The following is an 18,103-nucleotide window of genomic DNA, read 5'->3' on the forward strand; positions in this document are numbered from 1 at the left end:
CTGATGTCAGCATGCTGTGGGGTGGCACCTATATAGGCATTGCGCACATCACTTCCATGGCGGACAACACCACGCAGAGCCGTATTACGCCACCTACCAGAGCGCAGAGGTACTGCTCATGAAAAATTTGAAGAGCCTGTCTAATGCCTGGGGACAATTCCAAGGTGATGAACCTGTGGCTAGAAGTCTCCATCAGATAAAGAATTTTGGGTGTGGAGTCAGCACTATAGCTCCAACATCCACAAAGGCAGCTAGTGCCTTGCTAGGCCCATAAGGCAATACGGCAATGCTCTTTCGATGGCATGGTTGAACGTCTTCGCTTACACTTTTCCTCCGTTTCCCTTCATTCCAGAATGCTAAAGAAAAACAATGCACATCTCGGTTTCCTGATTTTGATCACCATGGCATGACCTCATCACAGTTTTGGTACAGTGTCCTACTGAGGCTGTTCATGTACCTAACGATCCAGTTGAAGAATCATCCCAGGCCCCTCTCCAGAAACAACAGATTCTTCATCCTGACCTCGAGATGCTGAGCCTAACTGCTGATTAGTTAGAGTACAACCATCTGAATCTCCCTTCAATACTGCAGACACATCTTAGTGCAGGCATGTGTTGCCTGCAGAAAAAATACTTGCAATGGTAAGTGGACTCAATTCTCCATTTGGTGCAAAGGATAAGGGCCTAACCCAATCACCAAGCAGCCACCTCACATGCTGAAGCTAGCTAACAGTGGTCTCAAATAATCTTCAGTCAGGGTTCACTTGTCCGCAATGCCCAGACTGTTAAGAAGGAAACACCCTTATTCATCTTTATTTTCACAGAGAATTATAAAACAATTTGTAAAAGGACTCTTTGGAGCCTTTCCTCCAGTGAAGTGTGCTTCAGTTTCATAGGAGCTAAAAACTGTATTGGGCCACCTTATGCTGCCTCCTTTCAAACCCATCCACGGGGCTCACTTTAAATTCAGTTTGTGGAAAACTGCTCTTGTACTTGCTTTTGCCTCAATAGGGAGTGTCTGAGAATTACAGGCACTCACCATATAGGAGAAACACCTTCTCTTCACCTAAGCAAGTAGAATTTATGGATCAACCTAAGATTCATTCCAAAAGTCCCTACAAACTTTCACTTGAAAGGACCTATTGCCCTGCAATTTTTCTTTCCCAAACCATCCACTTCTGCAGAAAAATCCTGGCTCTTGATGGAAGTCTACAAGTGGATTTGATTCCGTCATTACAATACCATGGTCTTAAGAGCTTTAGATGAATTATTTGTCTAATTTGGCCATCATGGAAGGGGCCCACCCTGTTGCTCAAACAAGTCATGGCATATTGGCAGTCTGCCTGCATCACCTGTCATAATAAGGCAAAGCTTTTGCTCCGGCACTTAGTGAGGGTGCACTGCACCAGATGTATAGCAACAACAGCTGCTCTCTACAAGTGCAGGACATTTGTTGTGCAGCAAAGTAGGAAAGCCGGCATATCTCCACCAGATTTTACTGCCTGGATATGAATGCAACAGTCAACTCAGCAACTGGAAAAACAGTTTGTTGCAGTGTTTCAATAAGATGAGCCTGCTTCCTGCTCTATTAAAATGTTATATTGCTTTCTATTTTGATTCAAGCATGTGAATGTAAGAAAAATACAATGCTGGTGAAGGAATTAGGTAACTCGAGTTTTCGAGCTTTGGTATGGCGATACATCCTGTACATAAGCAAGCATTTATTCAATTTATTATTTTGAGAGGTTTATAGACAGCATACATGACCCAAAGGTATCGAAGCATTTTACAATATACACAAGTTCTCCATCCATTGATTGGTGGTTACACAGACTGTGAGGTTACAAACAATGTTAAGTACATTTTACATACTTCAGAACAGACATGTTGCCACAAGTGGGTTGGGTACCTGTTGATTACAGCATGTTTGCCATTGTCAACAGTAGTCTGAAAGTTCTGCCATTTGCATGATGTCAGAGAGTGTTCTAGGTGGTGTGTTTCTGTTTGACTTTTGGTGGGTTTTTGTAGGGTTATGGAAGAGCCTGCAAGAACTCCCACTACAGTCAGTGAGTGGAAAAGGAATTATTTACCCATATGTCTTGTCCAAAAGTAGTGTTTTGACAGTTCTTCTGAAGTTTGCTATAGACAGGTTTGCACATATTTCCAGTAGAAGGGAGCTTTCAATTCTGGAAGCATTTCCAGTGAAGGAGAGAGGGTCTGAGCTGTTTCTTGAATTGGGGTGGTTCTAGTACTAGTGTGTCTGACCTCCAAAGGAGATGATTCCTTCCTGACCTTGTCAGTTTTCTTGATAGGTATTTTGGGGTCCCCTGGTGAAAGGCTTTCGGTGTAAGGTAGGATGTCTTGAAAATGCATCTTGATTCGATCGGGAGCCACTGTAACCCAGAGAGAGAAGGGGGGTATTATGGCCAGAGCATCATCCACCTGAGGAGTCAGGCTGCTGCATTAAGCGTGACCTTCATGGGGGCTAAGGTGGGTTTTCGGTGTGCCACTCACATTTGCATAGTATGGTATAGATATCTCTAGCGATTGTATCACATTTTTGAGGTTGTTCCCTGGGAAGAAGGGTTTGATCTTTTTAAGGAGTTTGAAGTTGTACAAGGTGTTTATGTGCGCAGTCATGCTCAGGCTCTGGTCTAGCATGATCTCAAGCAATCTGGTGCAGTTAATGACTATAGGGTTCTTCAGTTAAGAGCATTGAGCTGGGTGATTAATTTTTGGATAGGTGCGTAGTTGCCATGTGGAAAGGTTAGGAGGAATTCTGTTGTATGTAAAATCAGCTTTAGGTGGTTGGTAGAAAGCCAGTGTTGAGCCTCTTTTAGGATTTTGGGGAGTGTTGTCTATGTATAGGTAATACGCAGGATTTGCATGTTTCAGTAACCCCATCAGGGGCTCAATGAACTGGTTGAAAACAGAGAGTGACAAGACTGGGGGACTCCTTGGTTTATAGGTGATGGACTACAGAGTGAAACTTTTGTTTTGATTAGCGACGATCTTATGTTTAGGTTTGAGGTGAACCACTTTAAAACTGTGCAACCAAAGGTCATTCGTGATATTTGGCTGTTTATTAAGTGTTTTGTGGTTGACTGTGTTGAATGCCGAGGAGAGGTCGAGCAGTATGAGAAGGCATGAGTCAACTGCATCCAATATGCTGAGGATGTCATCTGTGACAGTGGCTGTTTCCATACTGCAGCCCACCCTGAAGACTGACTGGAAGATTTCTGGTAGGTCATGGTCTTTATTGTGTTGACTTAGTTTGGATATTTTTTAAGGGTCTTTACTGGGAAGGGAGGGTTGGTCACAGAATCAAAGCTATCCAGGTCGAAGTGACCTGTCCTAGATTCAAACAGTCTAGGACTGTCCTTGGGTTAGTGAGAAATTAATCATATTTGTCTACACAGTTGTGATGAGATGGTGGAGTTCCTTGACTGAAAGCGAGGGGAAGGACTCAGCTGTCAGTGTTTTTAGATTAAGGTCTGATATGACTGAATTAGTCTACCTCGAGTGATTTGAATTCCTGCTAAGCTGCATTCTCCAAGAGTAGAGATGGGGGGGATGTGTGGTTTATTGGTTTTTGGTTCCCTGGTTTAGGTGTGGTTGCTTAAGACTGTGTTGTTGGGGCAGCTGATCAGGGAGAGTTCAACTGTGGCGGTCTTGTCGGTAAACAATTTTAATAAGTCCACACAGTACTCCAGTGGGCTGTTGTATTTTTAGACCATGGTAGGGGATGTTTGGTGGCTGATGATAAAGTGTTTTTTCAGACAGTTTCTTGCCTTATACAGCGGCGAACGGAAGAAGGTGACTTTTGCTCTGGAGATGAATTTTCTTGTCAAGGGGGTGTGAGATGTGGGGATGAATGGTTTCACCTCCATCTACTGGCTAGTCTGAGCTGTCATCTGTCTTTGTTTAGCTCTTTGCTGAACCAAAAGCACGATAGGTTGTTCCAGAGTCTTTTGAGTTTTAGTTGGGAAAGATGGTTGAGAATGTCACACATCATTTTGTTGCAGTGTATAGGCAAGTCATCTGCAGAGCATTGGTCGTTAGAAGGTTATAGATGAGATCTCAAACTTTCTGCTTGCTCGTCAGTGTTTGCTTAGTGTTCCTTAATTAAAATGTAGGTCTCCAGATCTGACCTTTGACTGTTTGGTGTTCCGCTTTTAGGTGGAAGATGATGATGTAGTGGTCTGACCAGTCTACTGGTTAGATGACGTCCATGCTAGGGAAGTTAACTTTGGCAAGAAGCAGGTCAAAAGTGGTTCCCTTTTCGTGCACTGGGTAACTGCAATGTTGCTTAAAGTTGTTTTCCAGAAAGTGTTTCAGATGTGCTACCAGGGTGTTGTTAATGTAGTTCCAGTGTATACTGAAGTACCCTAGAATATGTTGTTAGTATCCAGGAGGGATTGCTGTGTTATGAGGTTTACTACTTGTTCCAAGAAAAGTTGTTGCCCCCTTGGGGAGGAGGTTAGTTTCAAGCCCACTGAGATAAGGCTTAACACTAAACATCCAATGGAGGATTAGGTCTTTGTCTTGAAAGTGTTGATTCACAGGTTGTTCTTGTGGATTACTGCTACTCCCCATCCATGTCGGCTCTGTTAGTTGATATTTTTTTTGGTGAAGTTAAGGGGACTAAAAGATCCATTATGAGTGCAGCAAGGTCATTTAGCCAGGTTTCTGTCAGAAATAGAATATCCGGTTTGTGTGAAAAAAACTGCTTCAGCTGTTTCTGCATTGTGTTTGACTGCTGATCGGCAATTGTAAAGCATGCATTTGAGGTTTGATTTGGTGATTTTGTTGACTTGGTCGAAGAGTGGCGGTATGCTGATGACAAGTTGTTGTTGTTTAAGTCTGTTGAGACCCTCGGCCACCAGTATCTTGTATATGCATTGGGGTGGACACTCCATAGTGGAAGAAATTGAAGGATTTAAGAAGGGCTTCCATTTCTTCTTGTAAAAGGTTTGTTTCTGGTCCGCATTGTTCTGAGTGTGTTATTGTGAAGTGGGATGATGGGCCAAAGAAATTTCTGTCTGTTCTAGCTAGGGGATTAGGCCAGTAAGTTTGGCCTTCCAGGCTGTAACTTTGTTGCATGCTTGTGTGTTGGAGGTACGGTTATTTGAGACTGCTTCAAGTTCCTTGGTTAGGTTGTCAAGCTTGTTTTCTATTTTGTGGAAGATTGTAAGCAGTACAGAGAGAAGGAGAGGTGATAGGGAGTGGACAGAGTAGCTGGGGTTGTGGCTTGTAGATGGGGTATTTGGAAGAGATTGGGCTGCGGCTAGGATGAGACGTTAAGCTAGGTCTCAGGGGTCTGGGTAGATCTTCGTGATACGGTAGGAGAGGAGCTGGGGTTGAGTTTATGCAGCTTACAGGGGTGGTTGAGGTATTTGGGAGGGGTTGGGCTGGTTGTTAACTGAGTGTTTTAACAAGGAGTCAAGGGTATGGGCAGAGCTTCACATGTAAGGGCATTTGGGATTTTTGTTGGGTGAAGGATATAGGTGTCATAGTTTGGGATTACATGGACGGGTAGAAGAGTGAATAGGTTAAGAGTATGTTGGGAAGTATTGGGCGGGTGGGGGTCACGTACCATACATGACTAGTTCGTTGTGTAGGTGGATTTTCTAAGAACAGTTTAGGCCCCAAGTGGGGTGAGGTGAGAGTTACCTTGAGGGACTGTGGTTAGTTATGTTTCGTTGAATCACATTGGGTAGTGATCGAGATATGCAGAGCATAGTGATCAGCCCTGTGTCGTGATATTGGGGGGTGAGAGGGGGCATAAGTGGGAAAGAGTAGCATATTGGACAGCTTGGGTAAGTGGTTATGGATGATCTGTGGGTGGGGGCAGGGTCACCATAATGAGGGTTTGGTTTCTGTCATGGATGCCTTTCGCGTGAGTGGGTCATTATCTCTACTGGCCAGGATTGGATGCTCAAGGGGCTGAGAGTTGTTCTTGTGGTCGGTGATCAGGGGTGTTGTGGTGGTCTGTAATGTTGACTATGTGGAGTCCCCAGTTAGAGTGTATTGGAGTCCAGCAGGAATGTGTGCTGCTAATGGTGGGTGTTGACGTGGATTGAGTTGAGATGGAATGGGGGAGGAGTGGTTCTAGGGGAGGCAGTGTGATCACTAGGGTGTTGGGCTGTGAGTTCCTGCTAGGAGAAGAGAGTAAAGTGGGGTGCTGGTTGTGAGCTCGTTTCGGGGTTAGAAATGTTTGAAGAGTAGTGAAGTGGAGATCACAGACTTAGATGTAGTTTTTGGCTGTTTGTATCAGGATTCTGCTATTTCTATAGATTAAAAATGAAGATTTTGCCTCTGAAGTTCACAGAAGGTGATACCGTTAGCTTGAGGCAATATAGGATTTTAATTGAACTGGACGCACAAAATTTGTTTGAAAGATTCCTTTCCATTTTGAGGGTGGACGTGAGTAGAAGAATGAATCTCAGGTGCATCCAGTTCTCCCACTAAACAAATGTCCTGGGTGGAGATATGGTATTGTAAAATTGCGGACTAGGAAACCAGAGTTGTAAATCTAGCTTAAAAGAGATCTGGAGATAATCATTTTGTCCATAACAACTCTACCTGCTAACACAGAACTGCTTGGCAACAGGCAATTAAGCACTCCAGTGTTAAACAACACAATTAAAAACTTAAACTCACGTTTATCTGCCGCAGTCATCAGGTAAAACAGTCTTTGACTGTCTCATACAGTTTTGCACGCACCTGCCATTTTGTTTTTGGAAGCAGGAGGTGCAAGAGCTATTGTAGTCCATTATAAATTGTCTCTTTACAAACCAGACTGAGTTCTGAAATTGGCTACCCGCACTGCTTTTCCTTCAATGCCTAAACCATGGCTACCCATAGTTTGTACATCAGTCATGAGCACAACTAGTTTTTCATCTCCAGATTCAAGGAACCTCCTGCTCATACCTCAACTTCTTTCCTCTCACTCAGGAGCTGCAAGACGGTCACCTCTTGCTGCTGTACCATTGCCTGTAGCTGCTTCACATTCTGAAAGCAGAAACACATTTAATTAAATATCCAGCCACAAGTTAATTCCAAAACACTCACTGATGAACCACCCCCTCAGCTGTGTTGCACTTTCACTCAAGACACAAACTATTCAGTAAAGAAAGCTTACAATAAAATAACCATGTACCAGGGACTAAGCAAGAGAGCAGTTGGTTGAATAAAAAGTGTGAGAAAATACTCTTGTAAAGTCAAAGCAATAAAGCATAGTCAGAAGGGCAATTCTGACAAAAGACATATGCAGGCACAAGAGGACCTGGCGGAAAGTTTATTGGCTCTCAGAACCAACCCTTGTACACAGGACTTCCATATCTAAGGATCAATGAAACAAAAAGACCCACACTCAAAAAAAGATCCAGCACACGACGTATCAACTACCATTCATGAGCACTCGGAGCATGTTTAGTAATTCTGAAAAAAATAGCTAGAAAGAAAATGGAAGACAACAGGGCAAGTTGTTGGGGGCACTGATGGAACAAATTGTCACAAAGGTGCTGCAAAAACATTTCAGAGCCTTAAGATTCTTTTGCAGATGATTTCACTGTAGGTTTCCTTCAGCACCAGGGATCCCACCACCGCCCTCCCTGAGTATTTGCATGTTTTATAAAAGCCTAAATCAATCAATGACTTTTCCCTTGGGTCATAGTAAGGAGGGTATCCATGAAGTGATTTTGTATTGTTTTGACTTCAGGAATGCCGTCTACTGTGAAATGTTCATGTGAATGACTATGCATTTTCAGGTTATTCAAATCACTGTTGTCAGCTGATTCTAGGACTCAACACGAAAATATTGTTTTGCCTTCCTTGTGAAAACTCCACTAGCTCTCCATTCATAAAATAATTATGTTCAAAGGTCTGTGCTTCTGCCACAAAGTTCTTTACCCTTACCGACCGACCTGCATTCCTTGCTATTTGGATTTCCTTTACCCTCCTATTTGTACTCTTCAGTCCACTTCCTAGGCTATTTCTTTGTATTGAAAAAACAGACCGTTTAGAAAACGTTTTTTGTATTAGAAACATTATGCCGTTTTATGGATTCTTATATAATGAAAACAGAACTAATTCTGACTGGATAATTTCTGTAGACAGTGTGGAGAGTACTGACTACATAACTTTACAAATTGGTGGGGTATTATCTAAACACTATGTGAGATATTAGAAGTATTTTCTGTCTTCGGAATGAAATGCTGTTCCCTTTGCTTTAGGAGGGTTTGCTATTTTTCATTCTTGCTTAAAGCCCCCCTTGGGCCACGCCCGTAGTTCTTGGACTGTTCCTTCAGACGTTTTCCTTTTCTCTAGATGCATTCATTTTAAGGTAACCATTTCATTATCTGGATTCTTCAGGAGAATTAAATCAAAGAGAAAAGAAGCTGAAAAAAGGGTAGATCCAGAACATCTGGTGTACTTTAAGGAGTCAGATGTTAAACAGTCACAATTCCCACCGCAAGAGATTGTGGATGACATTGATCCTGCAGTGTTAAACCACCTCACTGCTGCAGAGAAAACCAGAGACTGATGCACCAGTGTCACATAAGAGAAAAGGATCAGAATTTGGCAATGATTTTTCACAGTATTTCTCACAAACAGACTTGATGAGGAAACGGGTCCGGAACAGGTACCTAGTAAGTTCTCCTTCATAGGATTGTCTGATGTCCACCAATAGTGAAATATCTCTGTACGCATGCAGAATCCCCAGAGCGCCATTAGCAGTACAGTTTTTAAATCAGAAAATGCATTCAAATAAAGATAGCATGCATATAATGGGCAACATGTTTCTTAATTTGTTCTTTAAAACGCAGAAAATAAGAAAAGTCATTTGACTGAATCCCGTTTTTTTTTTTTTACTTTTTTACAACCAAATAAATGGATCTTGTAGAAGGGTTTAAACAACGTACAAAACTGACACTACAACTTTGAGAATTCCTGAAGCTACAAGATTGCATTATGTTCCGAAACATCAGAGAGGCAGTTTGTTTTTCCAAGCTCACTGACTATCCCAAACAAACTAGCTTTTTTCAAAGGCAATTTTTGAGACAATACTTAATTGTTCATGTTTTTGTGTTTTCAATGCTTACTAAATATACAATTTGTTAAAACTTAAGTGCTGTTTCTTCTCATTTGTAGTTGCCGGATTGTTAAAGACCTCTTGTGGCTACCATAAAAACGTGTTGTGGGATTGCATCCTGTCCACTACTTCTATTAGATGGCTATATTGTCATGTATTTCCACCCTTCTTATTTAATGGGTTTCTTTACTCTTTTTTTTCTTTGTTCCTTCACTGCACCATAGGCTCTTTACAATCCTTGTGATTGGCTGACTTATATCCTTCAGCTTCTCTAATTTAGGTAACTTTTTATTTTTCGTTAAGCACTCCATGAGAGGGTATGTGTTTTAAGGCTCCTGTCCATCGTCTTCAGCACCCTCGCCATAAAACCCCAGCATCAACTGCCTGGGCACTCCATGTTGCTCCCTCCTTGCTCTCTCCCTTGTGTGCTGCTTTTTATGCTTCTCATGCCCATCCTAGAATTTCTATGTTGCTCCCTCCTCCCCCAAGCTCGCCACTGCTTTTCTTTATAGGAACAAAAACACTCTGCTTTTACTTTTTTTGGTTTATAGATTCAAGGGGAATCTACCCTCTCACTCACCTGTTGCCGAATACTGAGGGCCTCACCCTGGTGCTGATTCTGCATTTTTAAGGACTCTATCTCCTCCTTAAGGTTCTCCACCTCAGAGGTGTGGCGTAAAGTTAGACTTTGCAGCTCTGACCTTTGATCAGCACTGTGGAGAGAAATAGAAAAGGGGGTGACAGGTTGCAGTGCTGCATGTTATAAAGCATTTAAAATTGTGTTTGCTCTAGGTAGGTAAACATTCTTCCACATATAAAGTTCAATAAACCCTTGGTTCCGTTCACCTCATTACTTATATGAAATGGATTAGCTGTGGTTACCTCCATTACAGAAATCGGAATGATGGTCAAATCATTGCAGTCCATAGCCGTAAGTGATTTTATGTGTCTCATTGTTCATGTCAGACCTGCTCTACCAGGCACGCAGAGGACAAATTAAGATTTTATCAGGTCTGTCTACATGAAGGTCTGTGAGCCTATTGAGTGTTCTCGCAAATTGCTGCTTGGGACCCTGTAATTGTGAACATGCACCATGGTTGACATGATTTCATTTGTAAAATGGCCTACAAATGACTCTACACAGTAGATTTGAAGTCACTTATGCTAAATATCTAAAAAGATGCATTTAACACTAGCACTATAAATTTCACTCCTTGTAGTGTTGGCCTGTTCAGCCTCACAACTCTAGCCCAGAAGGGAACATAGGGCTCTGAGTGCTATCCTCACTGACACAACGTGTAACAGTCCAAACAATAATATAACTTTCCAATTAATTCAAATTTTAAAAAAATTGTTTGGGCCAGTTCTCTTTATACAAGGGTGAAGCATCACGACAGAACTGAGAATCTCTTTGCCCTTTCTCCAGAAAGGAGAAAGGGAGGGTGGTTTATGACTATGATGCAGATGGTCCTGAGGAACTAGGATTATAGGCAAGTAAATATAATTTCTCCTCTAGGCAATCTTCATTATTAGTTGTAATGATAGACTAGAATATTACGCTTATCACTAGCAAAAATGTGAAAAATGGCGACGTGAAGGGGCAAAATATGGTACTACCAGAAAGCCCTCCCCCCAAAGAAACTCGATCCATTTGTTTGTCTTCTCCTGAATTTGTGTCAAGACAAGAAGAGTTGTAAAGGTACATATGGCCCTCAACGTGGCAGCATTACACAGATCAGCAATGGAAATGTTCCTTAATTATGACATAGTATACTTTCTACCTCCTGCTGAATAGGCTGGGGCCCTACCAGACAAAGACTTGCTGGTGTTACAGTAGCCTAGTAAAATGCAAGAAACTATCTAGGGATGGACTATTTCGAAGTGACGAGCCCCCTACATATAGGATAATAATTACTAAACAAAGGATCATTCTGCTTATTGTCTTTTGTTTTATCACTGATTGAAGTTCCGAATTCTTTTAAAGGCCAGCAAATGTAAAAAACTGTTCTGCAGGAGATGCGGGGTTCTGAAATATAGTGGAAAAAAACTTGGGTTAACCTGAAAATCAGACAATACGTTTGGAAGGCCACCAGTATGAGTTCTCATCAAAACCTTGTCCTTGTGCAAAAACATACATGGTTCGTTACTACATAGGCTATGGATTTCACTACTTCTGCTGGTGAAAGCTATGGCGACTAGAGAGGGTGTCTTTCAGGAAGTGTGTTGGCATGTAAATAGGCTAAATCAGAGAGCACTTTATTGTAAAAAGGACTACATTCAAGTCCCAAAGAGGTAACTGGGTCCTTAAGGGAGGTCAAACATTTTTAATTTCCCCTAGAATATATATATATTTTTTTTTAAAGAGGGTGGGGGTATGGGCATATCCCCACCCAAAATAAATGGGGACAAAGTTGTTCTGCTCATCAGTGAGCAAATGGGGCAATTACCCCCGATTCACTCTCCTGGGGGCTGAAAACCAATTAGATACCAGGGAATTTAAAAAAACATAGTGGGCCGGTAGCTACCAACCAGTATGGGCATGGTTATGTCCCCACCTTAAGTAAAGGGGGTAACAGTCTTTCAGCTCTTACCCTGCACACTAAAACATCTTATCCCACGGCAAGCAAGAGGACATTTGATAATTTTGAGTTTGGTTTTACATTTGTGCCATGAGAGCTTGTCTAACTCTCAAAATCGTCCCACTTGGAATGGTGAGGGCTGTACATTTTGGACGCTGCCGTCTACAGAACTCTACGAGACCGAGACACATCTGAAAAGTAAACATCTGGGTGAGTCCAGGGTGGTGAGCTTCACATGCACCCCACACTATTTTCTTACCCACAATGCCCTGCAAACCACCAACGTTGCTTGAAATAACACATTTTTTGTACTGGAACCTTCCAGAATCTGCAGGAATCGACCAAATTCCTACCACCCAGCATTGTCACATATATACCAATAAAAATTCTACCCCACTTGTCAACCAAAAAACGTTTTTTTTCAAACTGCCCTTCTGGACCTGTTTTGGTTCCCCCTCATTTTCAACATGTTTTTGGCTCTTCCCTGTCACAGGCACTTGGGCCCACCTACACATGTGAGGTATAATTTTTACTGGGAGAATTCGGGGAAGTTGGGTGGCATGAAGTTCATCCCAGTGTGGTGATCCCATACACAAAAGTGGGAAAACTTTATTTTTTAGCTAAATTTAAGGTATGCTCAGGATTCTGGCTAAGAAAACACTGGGGGATCCACGCAAGTCACACCTCCCTGGACTCCTTCGGGTGTCTAGTTTTCAGAAATGTTTGGGTTTCGTAGGTTTCCCTAGATCGCTGCTGAGCCCAGGACCACAAACGCAGGTTCCCACCCCCACACACAAAAACAGGTAGTTTAATATTTAATAATTTTGATGTGTCCACATAGTGTTTTGGGCTATTTCCTGGTGCGGGCGCTAGGCCTACCCACACAAGTGAGGTACCATTTTTATCTGGAGACCTGGGGAAACTATGGGCATGAGAAAGTTTGTGGCTCCCCTCAGATTCCAGGACTTTGCAGCACCGAAATGTGAGGAAAAAGTTTTTTTTTTTTTTTTTTGTTGCTAAATTTTGAGATTTGCAATGGATTCTGGGTAATAGAACCTGGTGTGAGCAACACAAGTTACCCCATCCTGGGTCCCCCTAGGTGTCTAGTTTTCAGAAATGTCCAGGTTTGCTAGCTTTTCCTAGGAGCTGGATGAGGTAGAAGCCAAAATCCATAGCTAGGCACTTTCCAAAAAAACACAAAACGCCAGTTGTCAATGTAAAAATGGGATGTGTCCATTTTGCGTTTTGGGGCGGGTACTAAGCCTACCCACACAAGTGAGGTACCATTTTTATTGGGAGACTTGGGGGAATGCTGGGTAGAAGGAAAGAGTTTTTTTGGCCACATTTTGAGGCTTACAAAGGATTCTGGGTTAACAGAACCTGGTGGGATCCCCACAAGTCACCCCATCCTAGATTCTCCTAGGTGTCTAGTTTTAAAAAAATGCACAGGTTTGGTAGGTTTCCCTGGGTGCCGGCTGAGCAACAGGCCAAAATCCACAGCTAGGCATTTTCCAAAAAACACATCAGATTTCAATGAAAAAATGTGATGTGTCCATGTTGCGTTTCCTGTCGCGGGCATTAGGCCTACCCACACAAGTGAGGTACCATTTTATCAGCACACTTGGGGGAACACAGAATAGAAGAACAAGTGTTATTGCCCCTTTTCTTTCTCTACATTTTTGCCTTCCAAATGCAAGACAGTGTGTAAAAAAAGACGTCTACTTGAGAAATGCCTTGTAATTCACTTGCTAGTACGGGGACCCCAGAATTCAGAGATGTGCAAATAACCACTGCTTCTCAACACCTTATTTTCTGCCCATTTTGGAAACACAAAGGTGATACCTATTTTTCACTCTTTATATTTCAGCAAATACATTTCTGTATACCCTGTAGTGCAGCTCATTTATTGGCTCTGGGTGCCTAGGGTTCTTGAAGAACCCACAGGCCCTATATATCCCCGCAACGAGAAGAGTCCAGCAGACGTAACAGTATATTGCGTTCGAAAATCTGACATCGCAGGAAAAAGTTACAGAGTAAAACGTGGAGAAAAATGGCTGTTTTTTACCTCAATTTCAATCGTTTTTTTACTTCTTTCTGTAGGAAACCCTTGTAGGATCTACACAAATGACCCCTTTCTGAAGTCAGAATTTTGTCTACTTTTCAAAAATGTTTAGCTTTCTGGCCGGGATCCAGCATTGGTTTCACACCCATTTCTGCCACTAACTGAAAGGAGGCTAAAAGCACAAAAAATAGTAAACATGTGGTATGGGCCAGTAAAATGCCAAAATTGTGTTGAAAAATTTGGTTTTCTGATTCAAGTCTGCCTGTTCCTGAAAGCTGGGAAGATGGTGATTTTAGCACCCTAAACCCTTTGTTAAAGCCATTTTCAGGGATAAAAACACAAGCCTTCTTCTGCAGCCCTTTTTTCCTATTTTAAAAAAAAAAGAAAACACGATTTTTTTTGCTGTATTTTGCCTAATTTCTTGGTCTCCTCCAGGGGAACCCACAAACTCTGGATACCTCTAGAATCCATAGAATGTTGGTAAAGAAAGGACGTAATTTGGCGGGGGTAGCTTATGTGGACAAAAAGTTATGAGGGCCTAAGCGTGTACTGCCCCAAATAGCTAAAACAAAAGGCCTGGCAGCAAAGGGGTTAACTAACGTTGTGATCAATGTGGACATAAGACCGTGACATACGTAGGTTATGTAAATGGTGCCCAGAAGCCTGTCCGTCATGCCCCCTACACACTAGGCCCTCGGCAATAATTATTCCCTGTGTGGTCTGTTTATGGTTGTTTTTCAGTCACGTCTGGAGCCCCCAGACGCACGATGTTATGAGAGAGCAATGGTAGGCTCTGGGACTGTTTCTGGTGTATGTGATTTTCTCCCTCAGCCTCCTTGCCAATCAAGTAGGTTTAATATGGGGCCCAGTAATTTTTGGGGAGAGACTGTGGAGGGGCCAGATCATTGTATATGTCAGTCTGGGTGTTACAATAGGTCATATCTGTGAGCCAGTCTTTCAGAGTTGGTAATGTCCCATGTTCCAACCTCATTGCCACCCAGCGCTTGGCTAGTAAGAGGCCCGTGGCCCCTAGGGGCCTAACTCCTTTCTCCACGTCCCCATCGTACTCAAGGAGGGCCAGATATGGCATGGCAGTCAATCTTTGTCCAACTATACTCTCTAATTCTTGGAATATTGACTTCCAGGATCTGTCTTTGACAGCACAGGTCTATGCCATATGGCGGAAGTCAGCGTCCCCCTCCCCAGATCTCTGGCAGTCGGCTGTGGTGCGCAGTTCGTATTTCAGAGGCCTATCCAGTGTGTAATAAATTTGGTTGAGGTATTTGAAGTGGATCAGTCATTGTCTCCCGTTAAAGGAGATGGAACGTACCATGGAGCAGCAGTATTGCCATTAAGCGTCAGTTACTGCAAAGCCTAGGTCCCTTTGCCAGTGCAGCCTAGCTTTAATCATGCCGGGCCTATGTACCTCGTGTAAAATCGTATATTTTGGTTACCAAGTGCCTATGCACTATCTTCTGGGTCAGCCAGGTAAGAGCCTGCATTTCAGGTGGCTCAAGGAAATCATCGCCTAGGAGCTCCCGTAAAGTAAGTTGGACGCTAATATAGTGGAATTTCATGAATGGGGTTAGTGTTGTTGGGTGTCCAGTGTAAGAGCCCCATGGGAGCATACTGCCTTCGCTAAAAAACGTCTCACATCTTATCTATGATGTAGGGCCCCGCGCAAAATCCAGAAATATTCTACGTTTATGACTTCAGTGAAGATACCTATGATGCAGAACCATAATTACAAGTAACATTTTCTTCTCAGACTCCTTCACTCTGTCCTTTAATTAAATCCTCAACAGGACTGAAACAGAAGGCTTGCTTGTATCAGTATCTGTTAAGTTTGTAGTGGCGGCTGCTACATTTTGTGTCCATTCAGTTTTCTCCTGGGCACTCTATAACACGCTGTAGCCCTTATATACGAAAGCTCATGCACTTGTTAGGAACTTTTAGCAGCCTGCAAAGGCATTTTGCATTTGCTTCTGTTATAAAGAGGCCTATTTCTGGGATGCACCACTTGGGGAATATATCTTGTGATTTTGCTAAGAAGGTCAGCTTTGCATTCCTGGTGAACTGCATGAATTGTCAACTCTGTCATTAGTAAACAATGCCAAATCGATTGGGATTCCAGTTATACAATTGTGGATCTGGTGTCACATTGTTTGTTGAGGTATTGCACTGTTGTGGGACGGTCCATTTGTACTAAGATTCTGCTCTTCTTCAATGATGGTAAGAAGGGTCAGAGGGCTAGATGGACTGCCTTAATTTCTAGGACATTTATGTGGCAAAAACGTTTTTCTGGCCACATCCCCTGAATGGTTAGATATTGAAAGTGAGCTCCCCAAACTGTCAGAAAGGCATATATCACAATTGTTTGGTTCAGTAAGTCCTGATGGAAAGGGGTTCCTTTCAGAAGATTCTTTGTGCAATGCCACCATTTCAAGGACTGTTTTACCTGTAGAGAAAGAGTTAGACTGTTCTCCTAGTAGTCTTTCCATTGTGACCACTGATCTTCTAGTTACTGTTGAAAGGTCTAATGTGGAAATGTGCACTGGGGATTAAATAAATGCACGAGGCTATAGGCCCCACAGGGAAGAGATCTGATGAGTTACTGGAAAAGGTTTGAATAGTAACTGATGGTATTTCTGTAAAATAGTAGATACTCACTCCTCTGAAGGATAAAGCTCTCCATTTTGACTGCTTAGAGTACCCTCCTAAAAGATAGATCACCTGTGCTGGAGATGTTGTTGATTTTTTTTAATTGATGTGAAATCCTAGGCTTCGTAACAGATCGATTGTTGCATTGAAATCCAATTGTGTATAGTATGCATTTTTGTGCCCTGATCAATAAGGTATCCAAACAAAGGTAAATGTAAGTTCTTATCTTTATGAGGTGACCAGTGATAAATTCACAGAACATATTCAGTCTCCCTTCATTAGTTGCGGAAACATAAGATGTAGGGTCATCATTCTAAACCTCTCTGTTTTGACCCATTTTAGATTCAAAATAGGTTTGAAGTCGTGCTTTAGACCGTTCTTAGATACCCCAAAAAAGAAATGGAGTAAATGACTTTTCCCTCTTTGAGATGAAGGAATGGGCTCTATTGCACGTTTTTGGAGAAGAGATTGTACTTCATGAATTTAAAGATATAAGTGGGAGTTTGGTGCTGGTTTTGGAGGTACTGATGGAAGTGATGCTTTGAATTGAAGAGCGGAGCCGGATTGGATGATTTGTAGGATTCATCTGTCTGTAGTAATGGCTTTCGACGCTGCCAGATGGTTTGTGACATTCCCAACCCACTGGAGTGGATAGCAGGCAAGAAGGAGTGAGTTGTTGACTGTTTTGATTGCGAGTGAGGTTCTGAACATGTCCTCAGTTACTGTAAGCTGTCCTCTTACTCTACCATTTCTATGGCCATACGAAGTGTGTTGTTGTGACTGATAACACTGGGATAAAGAAGACCACTGAGGGAATTGAATCCTCTGCCTAGATTGATACCTGTAAATTCTCTTCTGTTATACTGAGTTCTGAAAAAAACTTTTATTTTCTTCCAATTCAACTGCTTTTAATGTTTGATTCTTTTTTCATCTGTTCCATTTCCTCATCTGTGTGTGAGGTCGAAATAGAACAGCTCCTGTAAATAGTAAATTCATATCTTCAACTGTGCCTCTGGTTTTTAAGTTGTTAGTCTGAGCTACGAACCTCTAAATGCTGCCCCTCCCCTCCCCCCCAGGACCTCTCCAACAACCTCGCCACCTTCTTCCACTGAAAAATCCAGGACATCTACGATTAAATTGGCAAACAAAGACCCGGCCCCACCAGCACCACCACAGACTCCAACGCCCTGCCGACCCTGAACCACTGGACCCTCCTCACCCCAAAGACACCCTGAAGCTCATGTGTACCATCCACTCTGGGGCAGCTTTAGACCCATGCCCCCACCACATCTTCAACTGAGCCGGCGCCACTATTGCACCCGAACTATGCCGTACCACCAACTGCTCCCTCAAGACTACAACCTTCCCGGATGACTAGAAACACGTGGAGATACACCCACTACTGAAGAAGCCCTCTGCAGACACAACGAGCTGAAGAACTACAGATTGACCTCACTGCTCCCTTTTCCAGCCAAGGTAATCAAAAAAGCGATCATCACACAGCTCACTGAGTTCATCGAGACAAACCACATCCTAGATCCCTCCCAATCCGGATTCAGGATCAACCACAGAACTGAAACTGCACTTCTAGCAGCGACAAATGACATTCGCGCCTTGTTGGACCATGGTGAACCAGCTGCCCTCATCCTCTTTGACCTCTCGGCTGCTTTCAACAGTCTCCCACACCACCTTGTGCACCAGCCTA

General features: G+C 42.7%; 1 protein-coding gene across 1 annotated transcript in view; it reads right to left on the minus strand.

Moving 5' to 3' along the window:
- Positions 1-18,103, minus strand: part of SPAG5 (sperm associated antigen 5) — a 415,500-nt gene that overhangs the window by 80,053 nt on the left and 317,344 nt on the right. Inside the window, exons 21-22 of the mRNA XM_069226180.1 lie at positions 9,677-9,809; positions 6,933-7,013 (exon numbers count right to left, since the gene is read on the minus strand). Coding sequence (XP_069082281.1) covers positions 6,933-7,013; positions 9,677-9,809 — 214 coding nt within the window. The remainder of the gene's footprint in view (positions 1-6,932; positions 7,014-9,676; positions 9,810-18,103) is intronic.

The sequence above is a fragment of the Pleurodeles waltl genome, chromosome 3_1, assembly GCF_031143425.1.
Source record: "Pleurodeles waltl isolate 20211129_DDA chromosome 3_1, aPleWal1.hap1.20221129, whole genome shotgun sequence".
NCBI classification, from domain to species: Eukaryota; Metazoa; Chordata; class Amphibia; order Caudata; family Salamandridae; genus Pleurodeles; species Pleurodeles waltl.